The sequence below is a fragment of the Canis aureus genome, chromosome 24 (assembly GCF_053574225.1).
Source record: "Canis aureus isolate CA01 chromosome 24, VMU_Caureus_v.1.0, whole genome shotgun sequence".
NCBI classification, from domain to species: Eukaryota; Metazoa; Chordata; class Mammalia; order Carnivora; family Canidae; genus Canis; species Canis aureus.
This window is the reverse complement of record NC_135634.1, coordinates 11,337,285-11,360,985: the sequence shown is the minus strand read 5'-3', so window position 1 is coordinate 11,360,985 and position 23,701 is coordinate 11,337,285. Positions and strand designations below refer to the sequence as shown.

At 47.7% G+C, this 23,701-nt stretch overlaps 1 protein-coding gene and 2 long non-coding RNA genes across 12 annotated transcripts in view; 1 reads left to right on the top strand and 2 right to left on the bottom strand.

Moving 5' to 3' along the window:
- The window catches only part of MTUS2 (microtubule associated scaffold protein 2), a 593,760-nt gene that overhangs the window by 566,679 nt on the left and 3,380 nt on the right, over nt 1-23,701 (top strand). For 8 of the 10 annotated variants that reach the window (XM_077868251.1, XM_077868248.1, XM_077868249.1 and 5 more), the window contains 6 exons: nt 2,152-2,366; nt 9,616-9,721; nt 12,989-13,062; nt 16,470-16,568; nt 17,619-17,738; nt 19,869-19,966. In XM_077868251.1, the coding sequence (XP_077724377.1) occupies nt 2,152-2,366; nt 9,616-9,721; nt 12,989-13,062; nt 16,470-16,568; nt 17,619-17,738; nt 19,869-19,966 (712 nt within the window). Of the gene's footprint in view, nt 1-2,151; nt 2,367-9,615; nt 9,722-12,988; nt 13,184-16,469; nt 16,569-17,618; nt 17,739-19,868; nt 19,967-23,701 lie in introns of those variants that run through there. The other 2 variants (XM_077868253.1, XM_077868254.1) reach the window with 2 other exon arrangements.
- Nucleotides 10,564-13,401, bottom strand: LOC144295775 (uncharacterized). The gene is made up of 2 exons (XR_013362878.1): nt 13,284-13,401; nt 10,564-10,707 (listed from the first exon to the last, which is right to left on the bottom strand). It is a non-coding gene; the product is annotated as an uncharacterized LOC144295775 (long non-coding RNA).
- LOC144295772 (uncharacterized) lies at nt 13,783-15,070 on the bottom strand. Its single transcript, XR_013362875.1, has 2 exons — nt 14,433-15,070; nt 13,783-14,085 (listed from the first exon to the last, which is right to left on the bottom strand). It is a non-coding gene; the product is annotated as an uncharacterized LOC144295772 (long non-coding RNA).

The following is a 23,701-nucleotide window of genomic DNA, read 5'->3' as shown; positions in this document are numbered from 1 at the left end:
TTGTGGTTATGTAGGAGAATGTCCTTGTTTGTAGGAAATATACACTAAGGAATTCAGGGTTAGTGGGACAACAGGTCAACGTCTTATTCTCAAATGGTTCAGGAGGAAAATGTCATTCGTACAGTAATTTGTACTGTGCTTCCAAGTTTTACCTGTGATTTTTTTTTAAAATACAAAAATTATGTGTTAAAACCTCAACAGTAATTGTAGCAATTGCCTAGAACTTAGGCCAACAAAAGACTTTTTGGAGGAGGATTATTTTTCACTAACATTTTTCAGAGTTGCTAGTACAAGGTAACAGTAAAAAGCAGAAGGCTTTAGAAGTTTGTTGCTTTTAAAAACAATAATAATAAATTCTCTAAGACGGTACATCCTCTTATTGCCCGCACCTGGAGAGGACAGCGCCCACCGTCCCACCAGGTGCACACCCTGATTACCTGGGCAGATCCTGCAAACAGCTTCCCCAGATTGGGCATCAGAATCCTCCATCAGATAGTGGGGACACGGGAAAGTTAAAGCCCTGGAACAGGAAGGCCACTGGGGTCGCTATGAGGCTGCTGGGCTGGCCGGATTCTTACACACTCCTCACGCCTGTGTGGTATCCAGCCAGTCCACCACTCATTTTACCAGGGGAAAGATGTTCTTAAACATTCCGATGCTAATTACAGAACTTTTTTTTACAGCTGAATGTGACAAAGAAGCCCCCAAATTAGCTGCCTGTTTCAGGTGGGACTTCTGGTTACAGGGTGTTTCAGATGCCATCTAACTTACCTTGGGTGTGTATTTCTGATCATGGCCAACCCTCTGCTAAGGTGTGGATCTCACTTAATCAGCACTTGTACCTGCTCACTCAAGTATAAAGCACATGACAACGTGTCCCCGGCTTGTAGCGCAGAGCGGAGGGCGCAGTGGCACCCAGTCTTTGTGGAATGGACAAGGTGTGTGGGTGCCCCTTTCTGCATGTGTGCTGGGTATACGCAATCCCCTTGACCTAGACATAGTCCGTTGTCAAGGTGTTCTTCTCCTTCTTATGGCAGTTTGCCGTGGAGGCAGCGATCTTTAAAATGGAAGCATCACTCCCACCTGCAGCCCAAGGGAGGCATAAATGCTAAGTGGAGCAGCAGCGGGGGCAGCAGGCTGTGCCATGGCCTCCATCCCCTGCCGGGGCCACAGGAAACACACCAGTGCTGTGAAGGTGGCACACCTGTGGCAAAGGGGGATTGAGTGGTCAGCCCTTCTGGTGGACAAGAATGGTTGTTAGTGAAGTTCCATCACCCCTGCACTTTCTCTGAGATAGTTCATCCGGCATTTCAGCCCCGAGGGAACAACCTTCAGTGTCCTTGCCCTCCCTCCCCCACGCCCATCCCCACCCCTTCCCATCCTGTCTCCAGCCTCCAGGTACGCCCAGGTCCCAAACCTTGACGGGCATAGGAGTCACTGTGGAACTTTCTTCTTCTTCTTCTTCTTCTTCTTCTTCTTCTTCTTCTTCTTCTTCTTCTTCTTCTTCTTCTTCTTCTTCTTTTTTAAGATTTCATTTATTTTAGAGAGAGAGCACATAGGAGCAGAGGGAGCATTAGGGAGCGGGGAAGGGAGAAGCTGACTCCCTGCTGATCCCAGGATGCTGGGACCATGACCTGAGCCAAAGGCAGGCACTTAACTGACTGAGCCATCCGGGTGCCCATCACTGTGGACTTGTGAAAAGTACATCCTGAGTTCCTGCCCCAGGGCCTCTAACCCATTCAAGGTGTCCCTAAGATCATGCATGTTTAACAAATGCGCAATATTTTGATGGCTGTGGCCTGTGGACTCTGAGAAACCCTGTCCTGGTATGGGAACACAGGGCTTGCGGTCGGAAAGCCCATATTTGCCTTCATAGCTTTCTCCATGCACCGAAGGACCTTGGGCAAGTCACGGGCGCTCCCTGGGGCTCAGGTTCGACCTCGACACCCAGGGTCTGTTGTAAGGATCAAATGCTGTAGAAAGCAAAGTGCTTTGCAAACTGCGAAGCTCCGCAGAAGTAAGAGTAAGAGAATCTTGCCCTGGTTATCACATTAACCTCGGTGAACTACCGGTGGGGATTAAAGACACTCGGGTTCAAAGCTTTCAGTGCCTCAACTTTTACAGAGATGTTATTCTCCCCCTCCCCTCCAGCCTTCAATACGGCCAAGTGTGAGAAACTACAAAAGGAGAAGGAGGACGTGGAGAGGCGGTTTGAGGAGGAGGTGCGGAAGCTGGCCTGGCAGCAGCAGGTGGAGCTCCAGGACCTGGAGGAGAGGCTGCAGCTGCAGTTTGAGGCCGAGATAGTGCGCCTGCAGGAGGAGCATCACGCCCAGCTGCTGCGGATCAGGTGTCAGCACCAGGAGCAGGTCAGTCTCCGGCTCTGGGCTCTGTGTCTGCTGTTGGGACACACAGGTGCAAGGTGGAGGGGAGCCGGCGCTGCTTTAGCAAGAAGCCCCGCTGCGTAGGTGAGCTTCTGTAAAGTTCACTCTCCGACCTCATTTCTTCCTGCTGTCCCCTCTCTTCGTCCCCCCCACCCCCCAGCCACCCTGGCCTCCCTCTCACTTCTTCCCAGGCACGCTGCCACCTGGGGACTTTTGCATTTGCTGTGCCTCTGCCTGGAATGCTCTCCCTCTAGACATCCCATGGCTCCTTCTTTCCCTCTAATCCAGACTTTTCTCCAAAGTCACTTTCTCAGTGAAGCCTTTCTTTATCTAAAATTACACGCCCCCCACCACATACACTCTTCCTGTCCCCTCCCTGCTCTAGTCACTTATCACTGTTGAACAAACTACAAATTCTACTCGGGTCCCCTGTTGATCATCTGCAAACCCCACAAGGGCAGTGATGCTAATAAGCAAACGCTCCTAGCACTTGTGATGCACCGGGGACTGCTCTTAACTCTCTACATCTACTAACTCGTCTAATCTTCTCAACAGCCCTACGAGGTGAGTATCGTTATTGCCCCCATCTTACGGGTAAGAAAACCAAGACCCAGAGGTTAAATAACCTGCCAGGACTCACAGAGCTGGGCATGGAAAAACCAGGGTGGAACCCGGTCTGGCTCGAGTCTGTGCTGCCCGGCACGAAGTTAGAACGGTCTGCCAGGTCTGAGTGTCTGGTTCCTGACCGTGCCTGCTCTCGGCATGCATCTGCTGAAGGAGGAAGCAATTTCACTGGTTCACCTCCGCCCAGCAGCCTTAGTAGAGGGCAGTGCACCCTGGCATGACTGGAGACGTTCCCCGGCCCTGCTGCCCCCAAGCCGGCTGCCCCTCCTGTCCTGTGCACGGAGACAGCCGGCCAGCTGCGCTGCCGCTGCCGTGAGAGCTAGCTTTGCTCCTGTCTCTGCTCCTCTTTGGAAGCCCCTAAGGCTCTGATGCCCTAATGCCCACCTTCTAACAGGTATGTTATTTCACGTTCTCCACTTGTGACAGCCCTAAAATAAACTGGCATTTGGGAAGAGCGCTCTTAAACTCTCAGGCGCGGGCCCAGTGGCCCTTCATTATCATGAGTTTTTGAGCTACTCTCCTCAGACTGCTTCCAGAGAAATGTCCTGGATGGCAGTCCCCAGAGGTTTGGGAACACAGGAGGCACAAGAGTCATTTCAGAGCAATAATAAGTACTATTGTTGTCGTTTACAATCTCCCATTTGACAGCACTTTATTCAGTTTCTTGGGGCAGCGTTCTCCTTTTCTAGAGGCCTACAGAAACCAGACACACCTGCCTGCTTGAGGTACTTTAGACCTCGAGACCAGGAAACAGAATAGCTGGCAGCTAGAGTTACCTGCTGCTACTAAGATTAGAAACTGAGCCCCAGCATCTCGCCTCCTAAGCTTGCAGAGCAGAGCTCCCATGAGTAGGCACTTGCGCTTGCTGCAAGGGCGTGCAGGGACTAGTTTGTTCTGTGCCTCTGTATCCCTGGGCCGTTCATTCCCAGTCTTTCACAGAATGTGTTTCCCCCCCATATTCACTAACAGATTTCTGGTCTGAAGTTCCGAGTTGGTTGAGATGCCAAGAAGCAGGGAGATGGTCACCAGCAGGAGAAGGTACTTTAAGGGAGCCCTCTGAGCAAAGGCTCATGTTAAGGTTCAGTGTATGGAAACCTGAGAGCTGAAGCCACAGCAGAGTGGAGCCCATCCACTAGTGGAGCACAACCTGGGGTCTCACTGAGCTTTGCTGGTGCAGGCACATGTGCTGGGAGATGTGCTCTCACCTGGACTCTGAGCAAGGACACAGCCTTGTAGAAATTTTATACTGGGAGGGATTGGAAAGAAAGAAGGCCCTGACCTTTCCACTTGAGAGTAAGTTAAATAAACCACTCATGTATATTTAAGAAGTGCTCTGTCTTAGGAAGGCTCTGAATTCTGTTCTTCTCAATCCTTCATAATAACTAGTGATTCATTTATTCATTCATCTATGTGAAGAATATTTAACAAATGCCACTGCACACAAGGCATTATGGCAGGCTTCTGGGAGAGATACCAATATATATAATGTGTGGACTTGCTTGTGTCCTTGCCTCGGGTTAGAGATCAGGGTAAATTCTGAGACAAGTACCCAAGAAACTGTAATACTGGGTGAGAAGTATAGAGAACATGTTTAGGAATTTAGATTACTTCCAGCTATAAGGAAAAGGGAAAGCTTTATGATGAAAATAGCTTCTGAAGACTTTTTGTGTGGGTAAGCCTTACCTATGGAAACCCATTGGTTTGGGGAGGTGGTGATTCAAATCTATGAATTGTTTGGGTCCCCAATTCTGCTGCTATCCTGACCCTCCTCTTCTCCAGCAGAGAGCATGCAGGCAGAGGGGAAGAAGATGAAATGCACATCAGTCCAGTATTCCAATTTCCAGACAGAATAAATGCCCATTGGTTTAGTGCAGGAGACGACTCAAATGCATGACTGCCAGGGAGATTTGGATGGTCTGTGGTGTCTGTTACTCATGTGGGGTAATCTCCACACTCAGTGGGTCTTTATTACCAGGGACAATTGCACTTGGCAATGCTAACTCCACAGATAGCAGCATTTCTGTGCTCCTGGAGCCTTAAAAATCAAGTTAACCAGTCTGGCTTATCTTCATGCCCCATGGCTGGCAATGGAGAGGTGGCAACAGTTTTGATGTGCAAGATTTGGGGGCAGGAAGGGGTGCTTTACTCAACTTGGGAACTCCTTGCTAAGGCAGGCTGACCTGTGAGTTCACTGCAGGATCTCCCGGAGGACAAATCTAGCCATACGCTCATGTGGAGGGGAAAACACCTCTCTCTGCCTACACATGGGAATCACTTGGGAGAACTTCTGACAAAGCACCCCTCCTAGTCTTTACCCCCACATGAATTAAATCAGAATTGCTGATTGGGGGCCTGGCACCAGTGGTCTGTACTGGTTCCCCAGGACCCGGTACTGCAGGTGTCATGGATGGCCAGGGCCCTGTCCTGCAGTCTGTGGTTAGGGGCATGAGCCAGGGGGCATGGTCTTGCCCCTTGGCTTTCTCTCAGTGACCTCCAAGATACGGTAGGACTTTTATTTGAGAAATATGACTAAAAAGGTGTTTCGTTAAAATCAGCTCTCATTCTATGGCTAGCTGCACATTCCCAGAAGCCAGATTCCCAGAGATTCCCTTTCTTGAAGCACACAAGACAGATTTGCACTGTAAACACACATGCTTTTCCCTGTTAGCCCCAAGCCTGGTCCCTTCTCTGTCCAGCTTGCAGCCCTCCCTTCTGGGCTGCCGTGGCTGTTCCCCAAGGAAAGCTAGCCACACAGCCTCATATTCAATGGTCAGACTCCTGACCTTTGACCCAGGTGCTCCAAGATGCTTTGGCAGTTGGTCTTACTCCCTGACCTGGCCCTGAAGTCACTGGTTCCTAGATGCTTTGTGGATTCCGCTCAATAAAGTCTGAATGGAGCCCTTCTCGAGGAGCAGCCGTGTTGGTCCTTTGGAATTTCCACCAGCTTTGTCTCATATCCAGGACATACTTTCTACCCTTTCCTGAAGACATCATCCTTTTAGACCAGCTGGTAGTCTCAAAATCCCCACGCTTAATCAGAATGTACAGAGGCCACTTTGTCCATCATCTTGCATTAGGCCTCTTTGGTCCCACGTGGCAGGCATTCAGCCGCCAGCAGCAGAAACTCCACTCTCGCTAATCAAATAGAATGAGGTCCCCAGGAGCCCGCAGTCTTCCAGCACCAGAGCCCCCACACGCTGGGGGGAGGCGGTACAGGGAAGATGGGGCTTTCTGTGAACAGCTGCCACGTGCTGGGCTGTGGAGGGGACAGAGGCACACCCCGGGGACTCGATGAAGTTGGACTGGGGACTCTGGCACTGCTCACTGCCTGCTCGGAATCATCGCCCAGGGTATTGTACCAGGGAGGGAAGGGAAGGAGGGGGGGTCTCCTCCTTATCTAGAAAGGAACATTAAGAGAGCCCTGGAGAGAGTAAACAAGGGCGGGCTCCCTCTGTCTTATCAGATCTGAATACAGTGTCTGGAGTGGTGGTAAATGGGAGTTTAATTTGGTTTGGGTTTAATGAGTGAAACGAGACAATATAAAGCTCAGGCTTTTTCGTTCTAAAGGTCAGCTTTCTCTAAGTGAATTGCCAAAGCCTCAGACAACTGCATTTTGCAAATGGCTAAATGAGGGAGGCCCCACTACTGTATTTCTTACCCATCGGAGAGTGGTTTTTCCAAGGCTTTGCTCTGCTGTAATTCAGCACAGCTGTACAGCAAGCAGCCATGGGAATGGAGCCTGCCACAGGGAATAGCTGCCTCTGCTTGACCAGGACTAGTCCATGAGTTGATAGACTCCTCTGTGGCACAGCCCACAGCTCCCTCTGCCTGGAGGAGGGACAAGAGTGGGCCAACAGTGATTTAAGGGGGCCCTACCCAGGCTTCTCAAAGGAAAAGAAGGATGCTTCACCCAGCATAAGTCTGCTGTGGCCTAATATAGTTTAGTGCCTTTTGCCTCTGTTTGCGTGATCTGTGCATAAAATGACCTGTGTTTTTCCTAGCTCAATTTATCTGAATCCCCTCACATGCCTTCTGAAGGCGGAGAGCCCTTACTGGCTGCTTCGGAGTGTGAGCCCATGCTCCAGAAGGAAGCCAGGAGCCATGGAAAGTGTTGCGGGGATTAATACCATGACAAGAAAGAGGATGCCAAGAGTGGACAGACCCAACAATGTATTCTTTAAAAACCACAAAGGCGTATAGAAATTACTGAAATTACTGAAGAGTAAGGATTATTGTACCCAAATTTGGATTCATTGGCTCTTATTGCTTTCCTTCAAAACATACTGGGCATTCCACTCTTGGCATATGGCCTTTCAGAGTGAGGGACTTAGTATTTCATTCATAAAAGCACCTCTGAGAGACTGTAACAAATAAATCGTGCCTGTACATCGCCCTTAACATATTGGAGGCAGCATTTTATCACTACCAAGTCAAAAACCCACCTTCCATCAAACCAGAAGGGCATATATTTAGCCACAAACATAATGTAGCATTGCCAACCACCTCCAGGAACATGCAGGACTCTTCTGGAACCTAGCCCTTCCATTCATCTCTCTTTCCTGAAACCACTCATGGCAATTTATGTCAGAACCCAATAAATTAGAATCATACCGAGGACTGATGAAAGATTTTTCTTTATTAAACTGAACTGGGTAACATAACTCCAAATAATGTGTGGGCACTTGTTTCTACACCGTGCTGTGGGCTCAAATGACATCAGTAATAAAGCAGAAAGAAAATATATTTCCATTTTTTTAAAGTCAGTGATTTATTTTTCCAAGAGACTAACAGGCTCTGGACGAAGATGCCATAAAAACCTCATATGAACAGGAATTGGACAATTAAATACTGTGGTAATCAGCCTTTCTGCTGAGTGCATTCATAGCTCTGAGCCTTAAATAAAATACTGTTTAATCAAGAATGCCCAGTAAATAAAAGTGAATCATTGCATACCATGTCCATTTGCATATTATCATGCAGCTTTCCTACCACTGTGGAGCTCATTGTTGGTTTTGCCAGTGATATTTCTTTTTTTAGTGTATGAAGTTCTCATTTTCCATAAGACAGACAGATTCTCCTATGCAATTATAGTATCCAGGATGGGAATCCATCCCATTTTAAAATAAAAATACTCTGATGCATCCACTTTACAAGTGGGCTTCCTCTCTTGTGGAGAACCATTCCTCCCCTCGAATCAAAAGTCAGCCTGTGAATTATCCTCAGAAAAGGGAGGGACTCTAGTAAGAGACAGCTGAATATGACCTGCTAGAAGCAAAATGTTTTTACCTGGTCCATCAAAGAGCTCCAGGACCCGGGCCAATTTCCTGGTTCAGTGTTTTTCAAATGCCAGATTTTGACACACAAGTAGGTTATGAAATAAATTTAGTGGTTTGTAACTGGCATTTTGAAAAACAAAGTAAGATGAAATTTTAAAACCAGATTATTGCAAGGAGGAAGGGAAAGTGTAGCTTTGTGGAACTGGGTTCTGTGTGTGCACATGCGCCCACACACAACACAAGGTACCGTGGCATTTTTTAACAATGGTTCATTGACAAAGAATTTGGAAAAACACTGTTCTTGTTGGTTATGATGGGGAGAGGTGGGTTTTTGAAATTACTCCCAAATACATTTGAAGTTGAAGCAGCAGCCACAACAATAACAAAAACGGGAAACATATTGGGGGGTGGGGCAGTTTGCAGAGACCAGGAAGGGTGACAAAATCCTGGACTAGCTGTACTACCTGTTATACATTCTGAAAATGTGCCTTCAGCCAGAGAAACACAAGTAGCTCTATGTTGCCTGGGCAGGAAGTCCAAATTGCAACCTGGAGGTCAAGGTTATGCTGAAGCAGGTGGTCCGAGCACACACATTTCTGCTGACCTGCCCTGGCGCTGGTGAGAGCATCCTGAGGCATCGGTTGCCATCTCACTGCAACAGACAACAATGGTGTGTTTGAGAGAGTTCCACCTGTAGGGTTAGACCTAGGCCGACCGCCAGCTTTGCCATTTACAAGCCCTTGCCAAACATTCCAAACTTCTTTGATCCTCAGTCTCCTTGTCTGTAAAATGGGCATAAAGTACTTTGTGATGTTCCTGTGAGAGTTAAGTACAGGAACCAATAGCAGGTGGCTTAATAAAGGTGAGTTCCTTCCATTTATCTTGTGTACTGATACTCCCACCTGCTACTGGGCAACAGAGAACGGACAGTACAGTAGAGGGCCGTCTTCTTTTCCTTATCCACCATTGTCTCAGTGATTGGTGCAGGGGAAAGAATGGAAGTGGGAAGGGGACCTTGCCAGAAGCCAGGCCCTGGGCAGTGAAGAGGTGGCTCAGGCAGCTGACCCCATTCTCCTACTGACAGTGGGGCTGAGGCAGTGACTTCCCTGTGACCTTCCCCCCACTCGGGGGCTGCCAATCACCACCAAATCCTGGCTTTCCTGCCTTGGTGCAAGGCCGAGATGGCTGTCATCTCAGCAGAATGACTTGTCCTTGACATTTGGGCCACAGACCTTTCTACTGGTTGAATTCCACCCATGCTCTACAAGCAACGAAGACACTACTGCAACCCATTCCCCCGCTCTGTGTGTAACCATAGCTGTGGCCTCCTTCAGGTAGAAGATCTCACAGCCAGCCATGAGGCTACTCTCCTAGAGATGGAAAATAACCACACGGTAGCCATCGCAATCCTGCAGGATGACCACCACCACAAAGTCCAAGGTAGCTACCAGCCTCAATGTGTATGGCCATGCGGGGTGGGCTGTGTGAGCCAAACCTTTGCGGCCGTCCTTCCTCTCTTGCCCCTTTTCCTGTTTTCCCTTCCTCTCCTTCCTGGTGTGTCTTTTTTGTTGCTTCCTATGGAAAGATCTAAAAATCCAGGATCCATCCAGGTAACTGCTCCTTCCCTCGGAAGCATTTACCCTCACACTTGCCCAGAGATGAAAATGCCGGGGAGCTGTGCCAGGGGATTGGGGCCAGATCCCACGTGGCATTCCCATGTAGCTGCTCTGGGGTTCCTTCTGTGCATCACAATTGTTCAGAGTTCCTGAGGTCATTCCGATGGGTCTCAAAGCTGGAGAACCATTACTCCAAAGTAGGCCTGGAAATCCTGGATTTTACCTTGTCTTCTAGCATTTTAAAATAAATGGTGACCCCCATGTAGATGTACTTTCCCCACATCTGTGGTGTGCTCAGGGCCACAGCAGCATCCAGTTGGACCTGGGTCTCCATACCTCATACTCAGCACATTCCCCGTGGGCTAAGCGGAGCTCCAAATCTTTCTTTTTACATATTTTTGTAACTTTAGATTATCTTTCAATACATAGAGTTGTTTGTGGGTCATAATAAAAGTAACAACAGTTACTATTACTAAGATTTTTACCTTGTGAAAAAAGCTTTTTTACACTTTTGACATGCAAATGCATTACATTGGTATATATATTTTAGTTTTCAATTTCCCCACCTCACTTTTTTCCCTAGTTAACTGGTTGTTAAAGTGTATTTAAAGCAATTAAATTTAATAGATTAATAAATTTTAATAATTTGAAAGATACGATCAGAAGTTTTTTTAAAAAGATGTATTTATTTTAGAGAGAGCATGAGTGGGAGGCAGAGGGGGAGGGAGAGAGAATCTCAAGCAGACGCCATGCGGAGCACAAGGCATGACATGGGGATCTATCTCATGGCACTGAGATCTATGACCCGAGCTGAAATCAAGAGTCAGATGCTTAACCGACTATGCCACCCAGGTTCCCCAACTTCAGAGGTTTTTTAAGTTATTTCTAAAATTTTCTTTGTAAACAATATAGTCCACTGTGTGACAATCAATACTCATGTTTTGCTTTCCTCAAGCACCAGCGCCATCACCTCTGGAACCCATTAGTACATGAAAAGTCCAAGCTGGAGACAAGGGACAGTACTTCCCTGAGAACTACTTAAATGTATTACCGTGTCCTAAGACCATGTCTCCCACTTAGAGTACCAATTCCTACCCTTGGCTGCATACTGGAACCACCTGGGGACTTTTAAAAAATATTTATGTGTAGATCCTATTGCAAAGATCCTACTTTAATTGCTTTGGGGTGCAGCCTAGGCATCAGAATTTTTTAAAGCTCCCCAGGTGATTCTAACATGCAGCAAAATTTGAGAACCATTGTTTGTGAGCACAGTATTAAACATGGGACAAGGTGTTATGACCTTAAAATAATGAAAATCATTATGAGTATATGGATACTAGCAATGATTTATACCATCTCCAGAATAGATTCTAACTTTCCTTTTTCTCTTGGGTTTTTGTGGCCCTCTGAAAATGTCCTAAGTCCATCACTGCACTGTAGGAAAATGGTCTCTAGAAAGGGAATTTGAAAAAATAAAAAAAATATTAAAAAAAAAGAAAGGGAATTTGAATGGAAATAGTGCAATGAGCCATAGTGTTGCCTTTTGTTTCTATATTTTCGTAAAAATAGACCTGGTAGATTTTTCTGATGAATGAAATCTCACTTAGACACCACATCCAAGGCACTTGAATTATATATAAATGTCAAGACAATGTAGGTGTATTTAATGATAGGTAAAAAATTTATTACCATGGTCAGGGCAATGCTTTCAATGACTATTAAAACTAATCATGTACACAGAGCCAGGTAGACCAGAAGCCTGCATGGCTTTATATCATTGAAATCTGCACAAATTTTCCCCCCAAATGTAAATTTCAGCTACAAACAACTGGATTTCTTAGAGACTTCCACCATCATTACTTAAAAGATTTGGGTCAATGGAAACCACAAAGTCTTTCCTAATTGCAGCTCATGCCAGCCAGGATAATTGCTGGCCTCCAGTGCTCTCCTGTTCTAAGCATGTGACCCCGGCTGATTAATGGGACCTTTCCTCCCTGCGGTTATAACATGAAAACAAATTGCTTGTGTAGCCAGAATGAGATGTGCTTCACCCAGCTAATAAGACTCTTTCCATCTGGAGGAATATAGAATCCATTCACTAATAACTCTTACATGACATCTCTTTCTGCCTAACTTGCAAATTATTACTGGAATGACACTTTTCACAGAATAGAATTGTTCCAAACTCTCCAAGAGGAACCAGTCCAATTAGTCCTTCCTTCTGTCTGAATGTCTTAATATTGAATCTTTGCTCAAGCAAATCTTTGACATCTGTGGTTTCCAGAGTGTGGCCAAGAGGCTACCAAGGTGTTCTTGCAGACACAACCCTGGCCCCTTTCATACATCCATTCCCCAGCAAGCCCAGGCTGGCATGATGGCGCTCACAGCAACACTCTCCTTGGAAGGCCACCTTCTTCAGCATCCAGATTGCTGCTTCGTGGTGGAAAGGAGAATGATTTAACACTGCTTATCCAGCTGCTCTACCATGAGAAAAACTTGGAGAATAATGGGTACTGTGGAGAATCCAACTAGGGCAGAGTGATGATAGAGCAGGTTGTAAGAATGAGATTGTGTATATGTGCATGTGTGCGTGATGTGCCCCCGAGCACAACTGTGGTTTATTTTTATTTTTATTTATTTATTTATTTATTTATTTATTTATTTATTTATTTGAGAAAGAGAGGGAGTGGGGAATGAGGCAGGAGAGAGAGAATCTTAAGCAGGCTCCATGCTCAGCACAGAGCCCAACACAGAGCTCGATCTCACCTGACATCATGACCCTAGCAGAAATCAAGAGGGACACTCAACCAATTGAGCCAGCCAGGCGCCCCTACATGATTGTAGTTCTGTTTGCTTCCGTCCCTCATTCTTCCCCTCTTTCCCTCTTTTTCCTTCTTTGTCCTATTCCCTTTCTCTTTCTTTCACTGTCTTCTAAAGAACACTACATATAATTTCAAAGTATGGAGAAGTCTCTGTAGGCTTTAGTCTTCTATCTACCAGTGTCCCTTATTTACCTACATCCTAAATCTGACAAAGTCTTGTTTGATCCTTTTCAAAAGACCAACTTAACTATTTGATCTCTTATCTCCAGAATTGATGTCTACCCATGAACTTGAAAAGAAAGAATTGGAAGAAAATTTTGAAAAGCTGCGGCTGTCATTACAGGTTAATATGCATTCTCTTAACTCTGGTATCAAGATAATGGCAGCATCATTATGCCTGTCTGCAGACTTTCATCCAGCACCTACTGTGTACTGGATCCTGTACTAAGCATTGGAAAATAGAGGTAAATGAGACATACTCCTTGCCCTTTGGGTAGTTACTGTCCGCTCAGACAGCTGTGACCTAAACAGTGACAGACAACACAAAAGGTAACACATACTTACACCCAATGAATAACACCATCAGTGAGCACCACAGGAGTTCTGAGACACTGCTCCCTACTTGCCATGGTCAGAGGAGTTGTGTCTGAAGAAAAGGGAGGACTTGGGGAGGAGAACAATCTAGGCAGGGGGAATGGGGTAACGGGGTTGTAAAGGACAAATGTCATAGGATATGTTCTGGGAATTATAAAAGGGGCTTTAATCACCTGGAGGTAGGTAAGATGAAAAGAACCTTCTTCGTCTTCCACTGCTAACCTGCGGAAAACATGGGTCTCAGAGTCTGGGGGCTGCCTGGCTTCCTTCTGACCTCCATGGGGAGAATGAAAGGTCTCCCAGATCACCCGCGTCTCCCTCCCGCCTTCTAGAGACCCAGGCCACCCCCAGCCCTAAGTTGGAGCTGCCTGGGAAGCAAGGGTAAGGTCGGTGGCCCTGCTTCCATTCCCAACTATGGCTGCCTCTGTTATAACAAGATTATTTGTTAAATATTAGGAACACGCACATCTGAAAGTTGTGGAAGGTGTTTATTAAAACTGTAATACAAAGGCGAGAATTTTCCTTCTTTGCTGGCATACTTTCCCCTGGCAATATTCATTGTACAGAGCCTGCGCACCAAGACAAGAATCCAGGATTGTGGAGATAGCCAGTGTCACAGCTGTTGAATGTACTATTCAGAAGTTTTAAAATGGGAAACCGCCTGCTGCAAGCCCTCCACTGCCCCGATCCGTTGATCCATGGATGGTCCTGCAGTAAGCCGGTGCAGTCCTCACATGGCTTATCCTTGGCCCATTAACCCCAAACTGCCTTCCTGTGCGTCCAGTCCAAAACCAAAAGAAGGGAGAGTTTTGTTTCATATGAGTCTTCACTCTGCCGCTAACATTAAACTGTCATGAATTGTATATATTTCAGTTGTAACTCTCCATGGAAAGAGTTTATTTGGGCTGGAGAATATTTGGTACAAAGAGGACAGCATTGCTTAGGCCAAAACTTCTAAGCTCCTGGTGGCTAGAGAAACAGATCTGGGGCAAGAGATGTGAGCTTGGAGTTTTTAACTCCCCACTATACCTCCTCTTTCTAGCTTGGAAATCATGAACAGTTACATAAGCTCTATAAACCTTACTTTACTCATCTGTAAAATAGGGGCGATAACAATACCTTCCTCTCGATGTGAGCAGATTAAGGGCCTAGCACTAGGTTGGCTCATGGTAGATGCTAGTAAGGAGTGGCTATTGCTATGAAATCGTTTCTAACATTGTTACGTTTCCTACTACTATTGTTACGTCATTGGTTAACCCTTGAGTGACCCATGCTGGGCTGCATCACCAGCGGGGCCTTTCTGCCTCTTAGTTTGACTCAAATTGAAAAACAGTCTGTTTGGTCTGATGGCTGTGCCACCATTGTCTGCCTATGGATCTGTTTTGAGTAATGGTGAATAAGGCAGATAAAAACACAGTTGGACATTTTAGATCTGTCCCAGGTGGCATTGCCTGATGCATCTTTCATGGTTTTGCTTTTCAATGAAGGAGGAGAGACCTGAAAGAAATGCTTCCTCTGTGAGCACGGAGTTGGGTGTAGGAGCTGTGTAGCATTTTTATAGTCATTTTTATAGTCATGTTCTAGAAGGTGACTGCAGCTATGGAGTGACCATGTGCTGGGGCCCAGCTGGTGTTGCCCTGGGCTGGAATTTACATTCATCAGCTCCTGTGCATACAAATTCCCACTGACAACTATAATGCCCTAATGCACCAGCACTTGGATTTAATGGCATGGCGGTGGGGGAGGGGGGCTTTTTGTTGTTGTTGTTTAAAAATAAAATTGGAAGTAACCGGAAACAAAAAAAAAAAAAAAAGAGGAAAAGGAACCTGCCAAGGATGGTTTGCAAAACAAGGCCCTCTGATGAGAGGGAGAAAGCAGGCAAGCCAGCACTTCATACATGACAGTGTTTTTATGTGGGATTACATGATTTACAGCACCTAGGCCTTTATACGAGGGGGATGAAGCTGTTTCTTTGGCCAGAAGAGCTCTTGGGGAGACCTTAGTCCCTCCATTTTAATGTCACAGAAGTGGTGTCATTGGATGGAGACCTTTGGGATATTCTGCATGAATGAGGCATCATCTCTCACTGTGCTTGAGCATCAAGAGAAAGCCCCCTGCCCGGCATCCTTTGCTCACCTGCAGTGATCGGGCATTGCTGGGGTTGCAAGGGAGGTTGAGTGTAGATGCATCTGCCCTGGCAGCCAGGGAAGGAGCAAGAAATGGTTCCTCCTTGGACACACCGTCATCTGGTCAGTGAGGACACAGAGAGCTGCTGGGGGTCTAGCCGGGCGGAGAGTCTAAATGGGAGAAAAGACTCCGCTCACATGGCAGCTCCTGCCAGAGATATGCAGTCCAGCCCTGAGGCCCAGAAAGGCTGAGGGGAGGCCAGAAGTGAGCAGGGAGGGGGGAGCTGGAAGGTAAGGTGGGGTGGGGAGGGGAGCAGTGAGAGCGGAGCTGGGAGACCAGAGGGGCTGAGCAGGAGGCATGTCAACACTGTGTCAAGTGGGCACTTCATCTTCATGCCAATGGGGTTTAACATGGTGGGGGTGATGGGTTCGGTTCCGCTTTAGAAAGCTCCCCCTGCCTCCAGCGTGAGGGCAGAAGACTTAGAAGCCCGGCGTCAGGTCCAGCAAGGAGCAGCAGCGTGCCTCAACTTTAGCTGGAGGGACAGGGACCAGGGAGCTCGCGGACGCCAGGGACGTTAGGCAGGTGGAATTGGCAGCACTTGATGACTGACCCCAAATTAGTGTGTGTGGTGGTCACAGGAGGGGTCTCAGGCAGAGAGGGGAGTCAGGGATGGTTCAACGGTTTATTCACCAGGGCAGTTCTCTGAAATGGGTATCTGTCCTTCGTCAGGTCAGGGACTCGAGGCCTCCCCGAGGTGGGACACGGCAGCATTGCCTCCCGCCTCCACGGCAGCTGAGGGGGACGAGGCCAGCGGCCTCCTGCTGGGGGGACCCGAGCTCGCCCGCTCCCGCGCAGGGCACTGCCTGCGGAGCCCGGGGGCCGGCGGGGCCTGGCGACCTCAGCAGCCTCCGCCGCCCCGTGGAGAGCGGCCACCTGTGGGGTGGGCGGCGGTCCCTTGCCGGCTGCCCGGGCCACAGTGTCTGCAGGCGCCGAGCTGGGCCGAGCCGGGCCTCTTGTCCTTCCCTCCAGGACCAGGTGGACACGCTGACCTTCCAGAGCCAGTCTCTGCGGGACCGCGCCAGGCGCTTTGAGGAGGCTCTGAGGAAGAACACCGAGGAGCAGCTGGAGGTAGTCCTGCTCCCCAGGCCCCCCCAGGCCCCCCCAGGCCTCCGGGCTCCCACAGGGGCCCCACCCCGGGAGTCACCTCAGCAGTCTCCCCCAGAGACGGGACCTCTGTGTGGATCCGCTGCCGCAGTGACGGCCGGCCAGGACATGTCCCTGTCAGCACCTCTCTCCTGACACAAGGACAGCTGTGGGTTCTCCACCGATGTGTTCTTGCCAGATTCCACGGCCCCCGAGCCCCGCGACCCGCACGCCCTCCCCTCCATCCCCCCCCAGCTTGGGGGTCGGCTGGTGCAAGAGTCACCACCTATGCCTGTCTTAATAGGTTGAGGGGAGTGTTTTCCAGAAAAGCTGGCAAAGTTCCTTCCCTCTCAGGGAGGATTGCCAGATAGAATGCAAGACACCCAGGTCAGTTTGAATTATAAATAAGTGAATTTTTTATATAAGTGTATCCCATCTAATACTTAAAAAAGAAAAGGTGCTTTATCTGGAATTCATACTTAATGTCCTATGTTTTGTTGTTGTTGCTGTTGTTACATTTGGCAACCTTACTGTAGCATTTCTTTCCCTAAAATGCCTTTTCTGCTTTTTAAACCACTTTGCTCATTTCCTACACAAGGATACACCCCACCCCTACCCCACCCCTTGCCCAGCTCTGCCTGGGTACGAGGGAGACCTGTAAATCTCAATGTGTCTGTTGAACCAAGTAGTCTGGGTCAATGTTAAAAGCCAATGTTGAATTTACTCTTTTTTACCCCATGAGCTCCCTTTTGGGGATGGGCTGGTGGCATCCTGCCACCCCAGCCTCCAGACTCTTCAGTGGGTGATGGCTTTACCTCTCTTGTTCCCCAGAGAGCTGGATTTCTTATAGCATTTCCAGTGGGAAACCAATGCGTATCTTTATCAGAGAAGGCTGTGAGTGCGCTCACACTCACGCCACCGTGCCTACTGGGAAACTTGTTACAGGAGGCTAGATTTAGCTGAACTCATGGCACTGGTGGATCCTGGACTTTGCTGGGACCCCTGGTAAATAGCTCTTGTTCTCTGCTGTTGTAGATTGCATTGGCTCCCTATCAGCACTTGGAAGAAGACATGAAGAGTCTGAAGCAGGTATTAGAGATGAAGAATCAGCAAATACACCAGCAGGAAAAGAAGATCATTGAGCTGGAAAAACTGGTGAGTCAGCCTGTGTGCTTGGGAGAGCCCCAGGAACCTGAATGATATGCCGTACTGTCAGCAAGATGCTGTTCACAGCATCCGGAAGGTGGACCCTTCCCTGTCCACTGCCTACACCTGAAAATGCCATGGCTGAGTCTCAAGATCTTTCTTAGGAAGCCAGGAATTCTGATAAGGAATCTGAGGTGGCCTCATTTTGTACAACTGGGGAGCCCTCCTGATTCCCGCCTCCATTCTCCATCTGCCACTCCTCCCCTGGGGGAGTGCTCCTTCCTCCCTCCTCCCTGCAGGCGATAGGTGGTAAGCCAGTATGAATGGAGCACACTGAGGTGTGCCAGGCTTGGTGCAAAGCACTTTACGTTCTTTAACTCTGACAGCCATCCCCTGGAGCAAGTACTGTCGGGAGGTTCCTTTCATAGTTGCAGATGCACACGGAGGCCTAGGCAGAGGCGTAAGGAGAGCGAGCCAGTAAGTGGCTGGGCCCAGGTAGGAGTGCTGGCCCAGTGCTCCACGTTCCGGCTCTCACAGCCCTCTGCCTCCTGTTCAGCCCAGCCAGCAGATCTTTAACTTGCCGTCTTAGTAATTAATCATCTTGGCTAACTTCTAAAGTCCCCTGCTTGTTTCTGAAACAAGCTGGTTTTCGAAGCTGGTTTTCCTAAGCCAGGGGCTGATCTAGGCCTATCTGCTGGATCTGGCACCTCCACTTCTTGCAGACATCTCATACTGTACAGGTGCTTATCAGGTGGGGTGGGGGCAGCCTGCCGTGTGTCTGTCAGTAACCAGCATCCAGGCAATGGTGACCATGTGGCACCTCCCAATGGCCCAGAGCTTCCCAGCAGTGTCAGAGTCCTGCCACGCTGCCTGGCCCACATGGAGACCGACGATCCTCCTCCTCCTCCAGGCCGGACAATCCGCATTCAGCTGTCTGATCACCCACAAATCTTAGGGTTTACTCAGATGTTTTTAGCCACGTTCCAGACATTCTGCAGGCCTGCATGCTTTCTCCTTCCAGAAACCTTTCCTGGCATACAGAAAGAACCAATTTAATCACTTCCCATTTCCTGGGAGCAAAGATGAAGGCTGTAGGGAAGTGCCCTGCTGGAAAGCTGGGACAGAGTCCAGCCCTTTGGCTCTGACTCCTAGTCCTCTTCGTGGAAGGGCAACAGTTTTCCTCAAAGATTGACGACCCAATAGTGAATTTGTCATTTGTTCTTCAAAAAATAATTTATTTCTGAATTTATCTTAGAGTAGAACTGTGCTTCTGCAAGTCCCTAGGGGCCACACAGAGAGAAAAGCATAAATTGTAGGGGAATAACAACCAGGAGAAAATGTTATTTTCTGATCATGTTCCAAGCCCATCTCAGGCTTTGGCTTCCTGGCTGGAAGGAAACTCTCAGAAGGAAAAAATGTGTCCACATTATTTGTATTTCTATCCCTCCATTAATTCAGAATGTCCTATTGTGCATACATGCCGGGCAGGGATGCTGATGCAGCTCAGTTGACCGTCAGGGAGAACCAGGGGACCCATCAGCCAAACTAGGACCCAGGGGTGTTCACTGATCTCTGACAGCTCATCTTTGACTGCCTGGGCATGCCCTGGAAGAAATGTATTCTACACAGAAACCGGACATATACATACACACACATTGTATAATATACGTAAAAAATATTTATATCTAAAATATGTATAACAATAATACTTTTACTACATACAGTGCACTCTGGTATTTTCTGTTTTATTTTGTTTTTAAAAATACTACTCACATCTAACTTGATTTTACAATCCATTGTAATTTGCAATGCACTATTGTTTTTTTTTAAGATTTTATTTATTTATTTGAGAGAGAGAGAGAGCATATGTGCACATGAACAGAGGGAAGGGCAGAGGGGGAAGGGGAGGGACAAGAAGACTCTACACGGAACACAGAGCCCCGTGTGGGGTGCACTTCAGGACCCTGAGATCATGACCTGAGCCAGAATCAAAAGTTGGACACCCAACCCACCAAGCCACCCAGGCACCCCACAAAGCAATGTTCTTGATAATCCTCCAAAGCCCAGAAGCCAAGGGCACTGGCCTTCTATATTTGTCATGGCCTTGCTGAGAACCTCTTAACACTGCGTCCTTTGTAGGCGGAAAAGAATATTATCCTAGAAGAAAAGATCCAAGTTCTTCAGCAGCAAAATGAAGACCTCAAAGCAAGGATTGACCAGAACACCGTTGTCACAAGGTAGGTGGGCCTGGGTGTCTGAGCCTAACAAATCAGGTGTCACCTACAAAGTGGCTTTGCTCTTGAGTTTCTTTGGGGACTCTGTTCTTGTCCAGCATCCAATTTATCTAATTCCTCTGTGCTGTGAGGCTTTCCCACATAGGCTCTTGGCATTTCACATATGAAAAAAAGAATAAAACACACCACTGGGACCTCCCGGCCTGTGCCTGGCTCTGCATATCAGTGGTCCCCACTTGGGGACAAATGAGTGAAATTAGCTCATGTGTGCAGGAGAGGTCTCCAGTGCAGCTGGGAGATGGAGGGCTTTATTTCTGGGGGGTTTGGAGGAGTGCCAGCTAGATATTCCCAGGCAAAAGACAAAAACGCCATGAGCTGAGCCTGTGCTCTGTTAGCTCACAGCACAGACCTGTGTAGGGCCCTCAGCTGCTGAGCTGTCATCCTGGGCCAGCCTGCCCAAGGCCATGAAGAGCTGGCCCTGGCCAGGGGATGGCAGGGAGTGAACAATCCAGTGAAGCTGTGTAGTCGAATGCAGATCTTCTGAGTAACACTGTTCCCATCTCCATCCCCTGCTCTGATGTGCTCCAACTTACAAGGAAGGATGTGGGGGTCCCCCCTTCTGCTGTCAGAGTAGAGTGAAGCAGTGTTTAGGCTTGATCAGCCAACTGGAGCTCGTAGGCAGACCTTGGGTTCAGTTCCAGACTGCCGCAGTTAAGCAAGTATCGCAATGAAGCAATCACATGAATTTTTCCCAAATGAATGGTTTCCCGGTACATATAAAAGTTAGGTTTACACTATCCTATAGTTTACTAAGTGTGAAATACCATCATGTCTAAAAAAGCAATGTGCATACCTTAATTTAAAAATGCTTTATTGCTGAAAAATGCAAACCACCATCCAAAGTTTCAGCGAGTCATAAATCTTTTTACTGATGGAGGGTCTTGGCTCACTATCAGTGGCTACTGACTGGTGGGGGTCAAGCTGCTGAAGGCTGGGGTGTCTGTGCCAATTTCTTAAAACAACAATGAAGTTTGCTACATCGATGGACTTTCACAAAATATTTCTCTGTAGTGTGCAATGCTGTTTGATAGCATTTCACCCACAAGTAGAACTTCTTTCAAAACTGGAGTCAATCCTCTCAATCCCTGCTGCTGCTTTTTTAGCTAAGTTGATGTACTACTCTAAATCCTTTGTGGTCAATGCAACAGTCTTCATGGCATCTCCTCCAAGAGTGGTTTCCATCTCAAGAAACCACTTTCTTGACTCATCCATGAGAACCAGCTCCTCATCCGTTCAAGTTTGATCATGAGATGGCAGCAATGTGGTCCCATCTTCAGGTCCCACTTTGATTTCCAGTTCTCTTGCTGTTTTCACTACATCTGTAGTTACTGCCTCCACTGACATCCTGAACCTCTCGCCTCCAAGTCCTCCATGGGGCGGGGGTGGGGGGGAGGACACCAACTTCTTCCAGACTCCTGTGAATGTGCATAATTTGACTTCTTCCCATGAATCATGAATGTTCTTACCGGCATCTTATAATGGCGAATCCTTTCCAGAAGGTTTTCAATTGACTTTGCCCAGATCCATCAGAGGAATCACTCTCCATGGCAGCTGTAGGCTTACAAAAATGTATTTCTTAAAGAATAAGACTTGAAAGGCAAAATTATTCCTTGATCCATGGACTGTAGAATGGATGTTGTGTCAGCAGGCATGAAGACCACATTCATCTTGCCAGTCTCCATCAGAGCTCTTGGGCGACCAGGTGCATTGTTGGTCAGCAGTAGTATTTTGATAGGAATCATTTTTCTCTGCAGCAGATCTTTACAGTGGGCTTCAAATATTCAGTAAACCATACTGTAAACAGATGTGCTGTCATCCAGGCTTTGTGGTTCCACTGATAGAGGATAGAGTAGATTTTGCATCATTCTGAAGGGCCCTAGGATTTTCCACATGGTCAATTTGCACTGGCTTCAACTGAAGTCATCAGCTGCTTTAGCTCCTAACGAGAGTCAGCCTGTCCTTTGAAGACTTCTCTAGCTATGAAAGTCTTGATGGCATCATCTTCCAACAGAAGGCTGTTTTGTCTACATTGAAAAATCTATTGTTTAGTGTAGCCGCCTTCATGAATCACCTTAGCTAGACCTTTTGGGTACCTCACTGCAGCTTCTACACCAGCATTTGTTGCTTCACCTTATACCTTATGTTCTGGAGTTGGCTTCTTTCCTTAAACCTCAGGAACCAACCTCTGCCAGCTTCAGACCTTTCTTCTGCAGCTTCCTCACCTCTATCATCCCTCACAGATTGAGAGATTTAGGGCCTTGCTCTGGATTAGTCTTGGGCTTAAGGGAATGTTGTGGCTGGTTTGCTCTTCTCTCCAGACCACTCAAAGTTTCTCCATATCAATAGTAAGGCTGTTCCACTTTCTACTCCACATGTTCACTGGAGCAGCACTTTTAATATCCTTCAAGAATCTCCTTTGCACCACAACTTAGCTGATGTTTGGCACAAGAAGCCCCAGCTCTCAGCCTACCGAGGCTTTCCACATGCCTTCCTCACTAAGCTTTTGGTTTAAAGTGAGAAAGTGCCACTCTTCCTTTCACCTGAGCACTTAAGAGGCCATTGTAGGGTTATTCTTTGGTCTAACTTCAATATTGTTGTGTCTCTGGAAATAGGGAGACACCCAAAGAGAGGGAGAGAGACCGGGAAAGTCTGGTCGATGGAGCAGTCAGAGCACACACAACATTAATTGATTAAGTTTGGGATCTTATACGGATGTAGTTCGTGGACCCCCAAAACGATTATAGTAGTAACATCAAAGATCACTGATCACAGACCAGCATAACAAACATAATAATAATGAAAAAGTTGGAAATATTGCAAAAATCACCAAAACGTGACGTGAAGATGTGAAGTAAGCAAATGCTGTTGGAAAATTGGCACCAGTAACCGTACTCTACTGAGGGCTGGCACAAACCTTCAGCCTATAAAAAATATCTGCAAAGTGCAGTAAAATGAAGCACAGTAAAATGAGGTGTGCCTGCACTTTGTCCATGAGGATAGAGCTCTCTCTGTGGGACCCTTGCCTGTCCCCTGACCCCTTACTGAACTGAACTCCTTGGATCCATATATGTCACCCTGTGATGCACACGCACACTCACATACGTACTTGTGCTTCCTGTCACCCACAGGTGTACACAAGTGTGCATGCTCCCAGACTTGCACGATCATGCTCACTGGCATGCACACTCTTGTGTGCCCACCCCCTCACAGGTCACACACATATAGTTGCACACACTCACACATATACACACATACACACATTACCTCCGCAACTGAACTCGTGGTGCTGGCATTCATTCCCACCCCAGAGGCTCACAGGAGAGACTGTGCCAGGGCAGCAGGTCTGTCACCCACCCTGCTCAACCTGAGCCACCCCAGCCCATGCCTCCCCTGGAAATCACAAAGGCACCTGGCCCAAAGAGCAAGTCCAGGCTTTATCCAAGTGAGCTGGCTTCCTGGGCTGAGTCCGTGCAGCTACAAAATGCCTGTGTACCCATCCCTGTCAGTTCCTCATTTATACAAAATGCAACAAAGCAAGCAACTCACACTTGATGACAGCGCAGGATGCATCGATCCCTTTTTCATTTAGCATCCCTTATCAACAACCATTAATTGAGCATCTGTTGTGTGCCAGACGCCAGGCTGGATGCTGGGGATTCAAGGAAAGCGGCTCTGGCC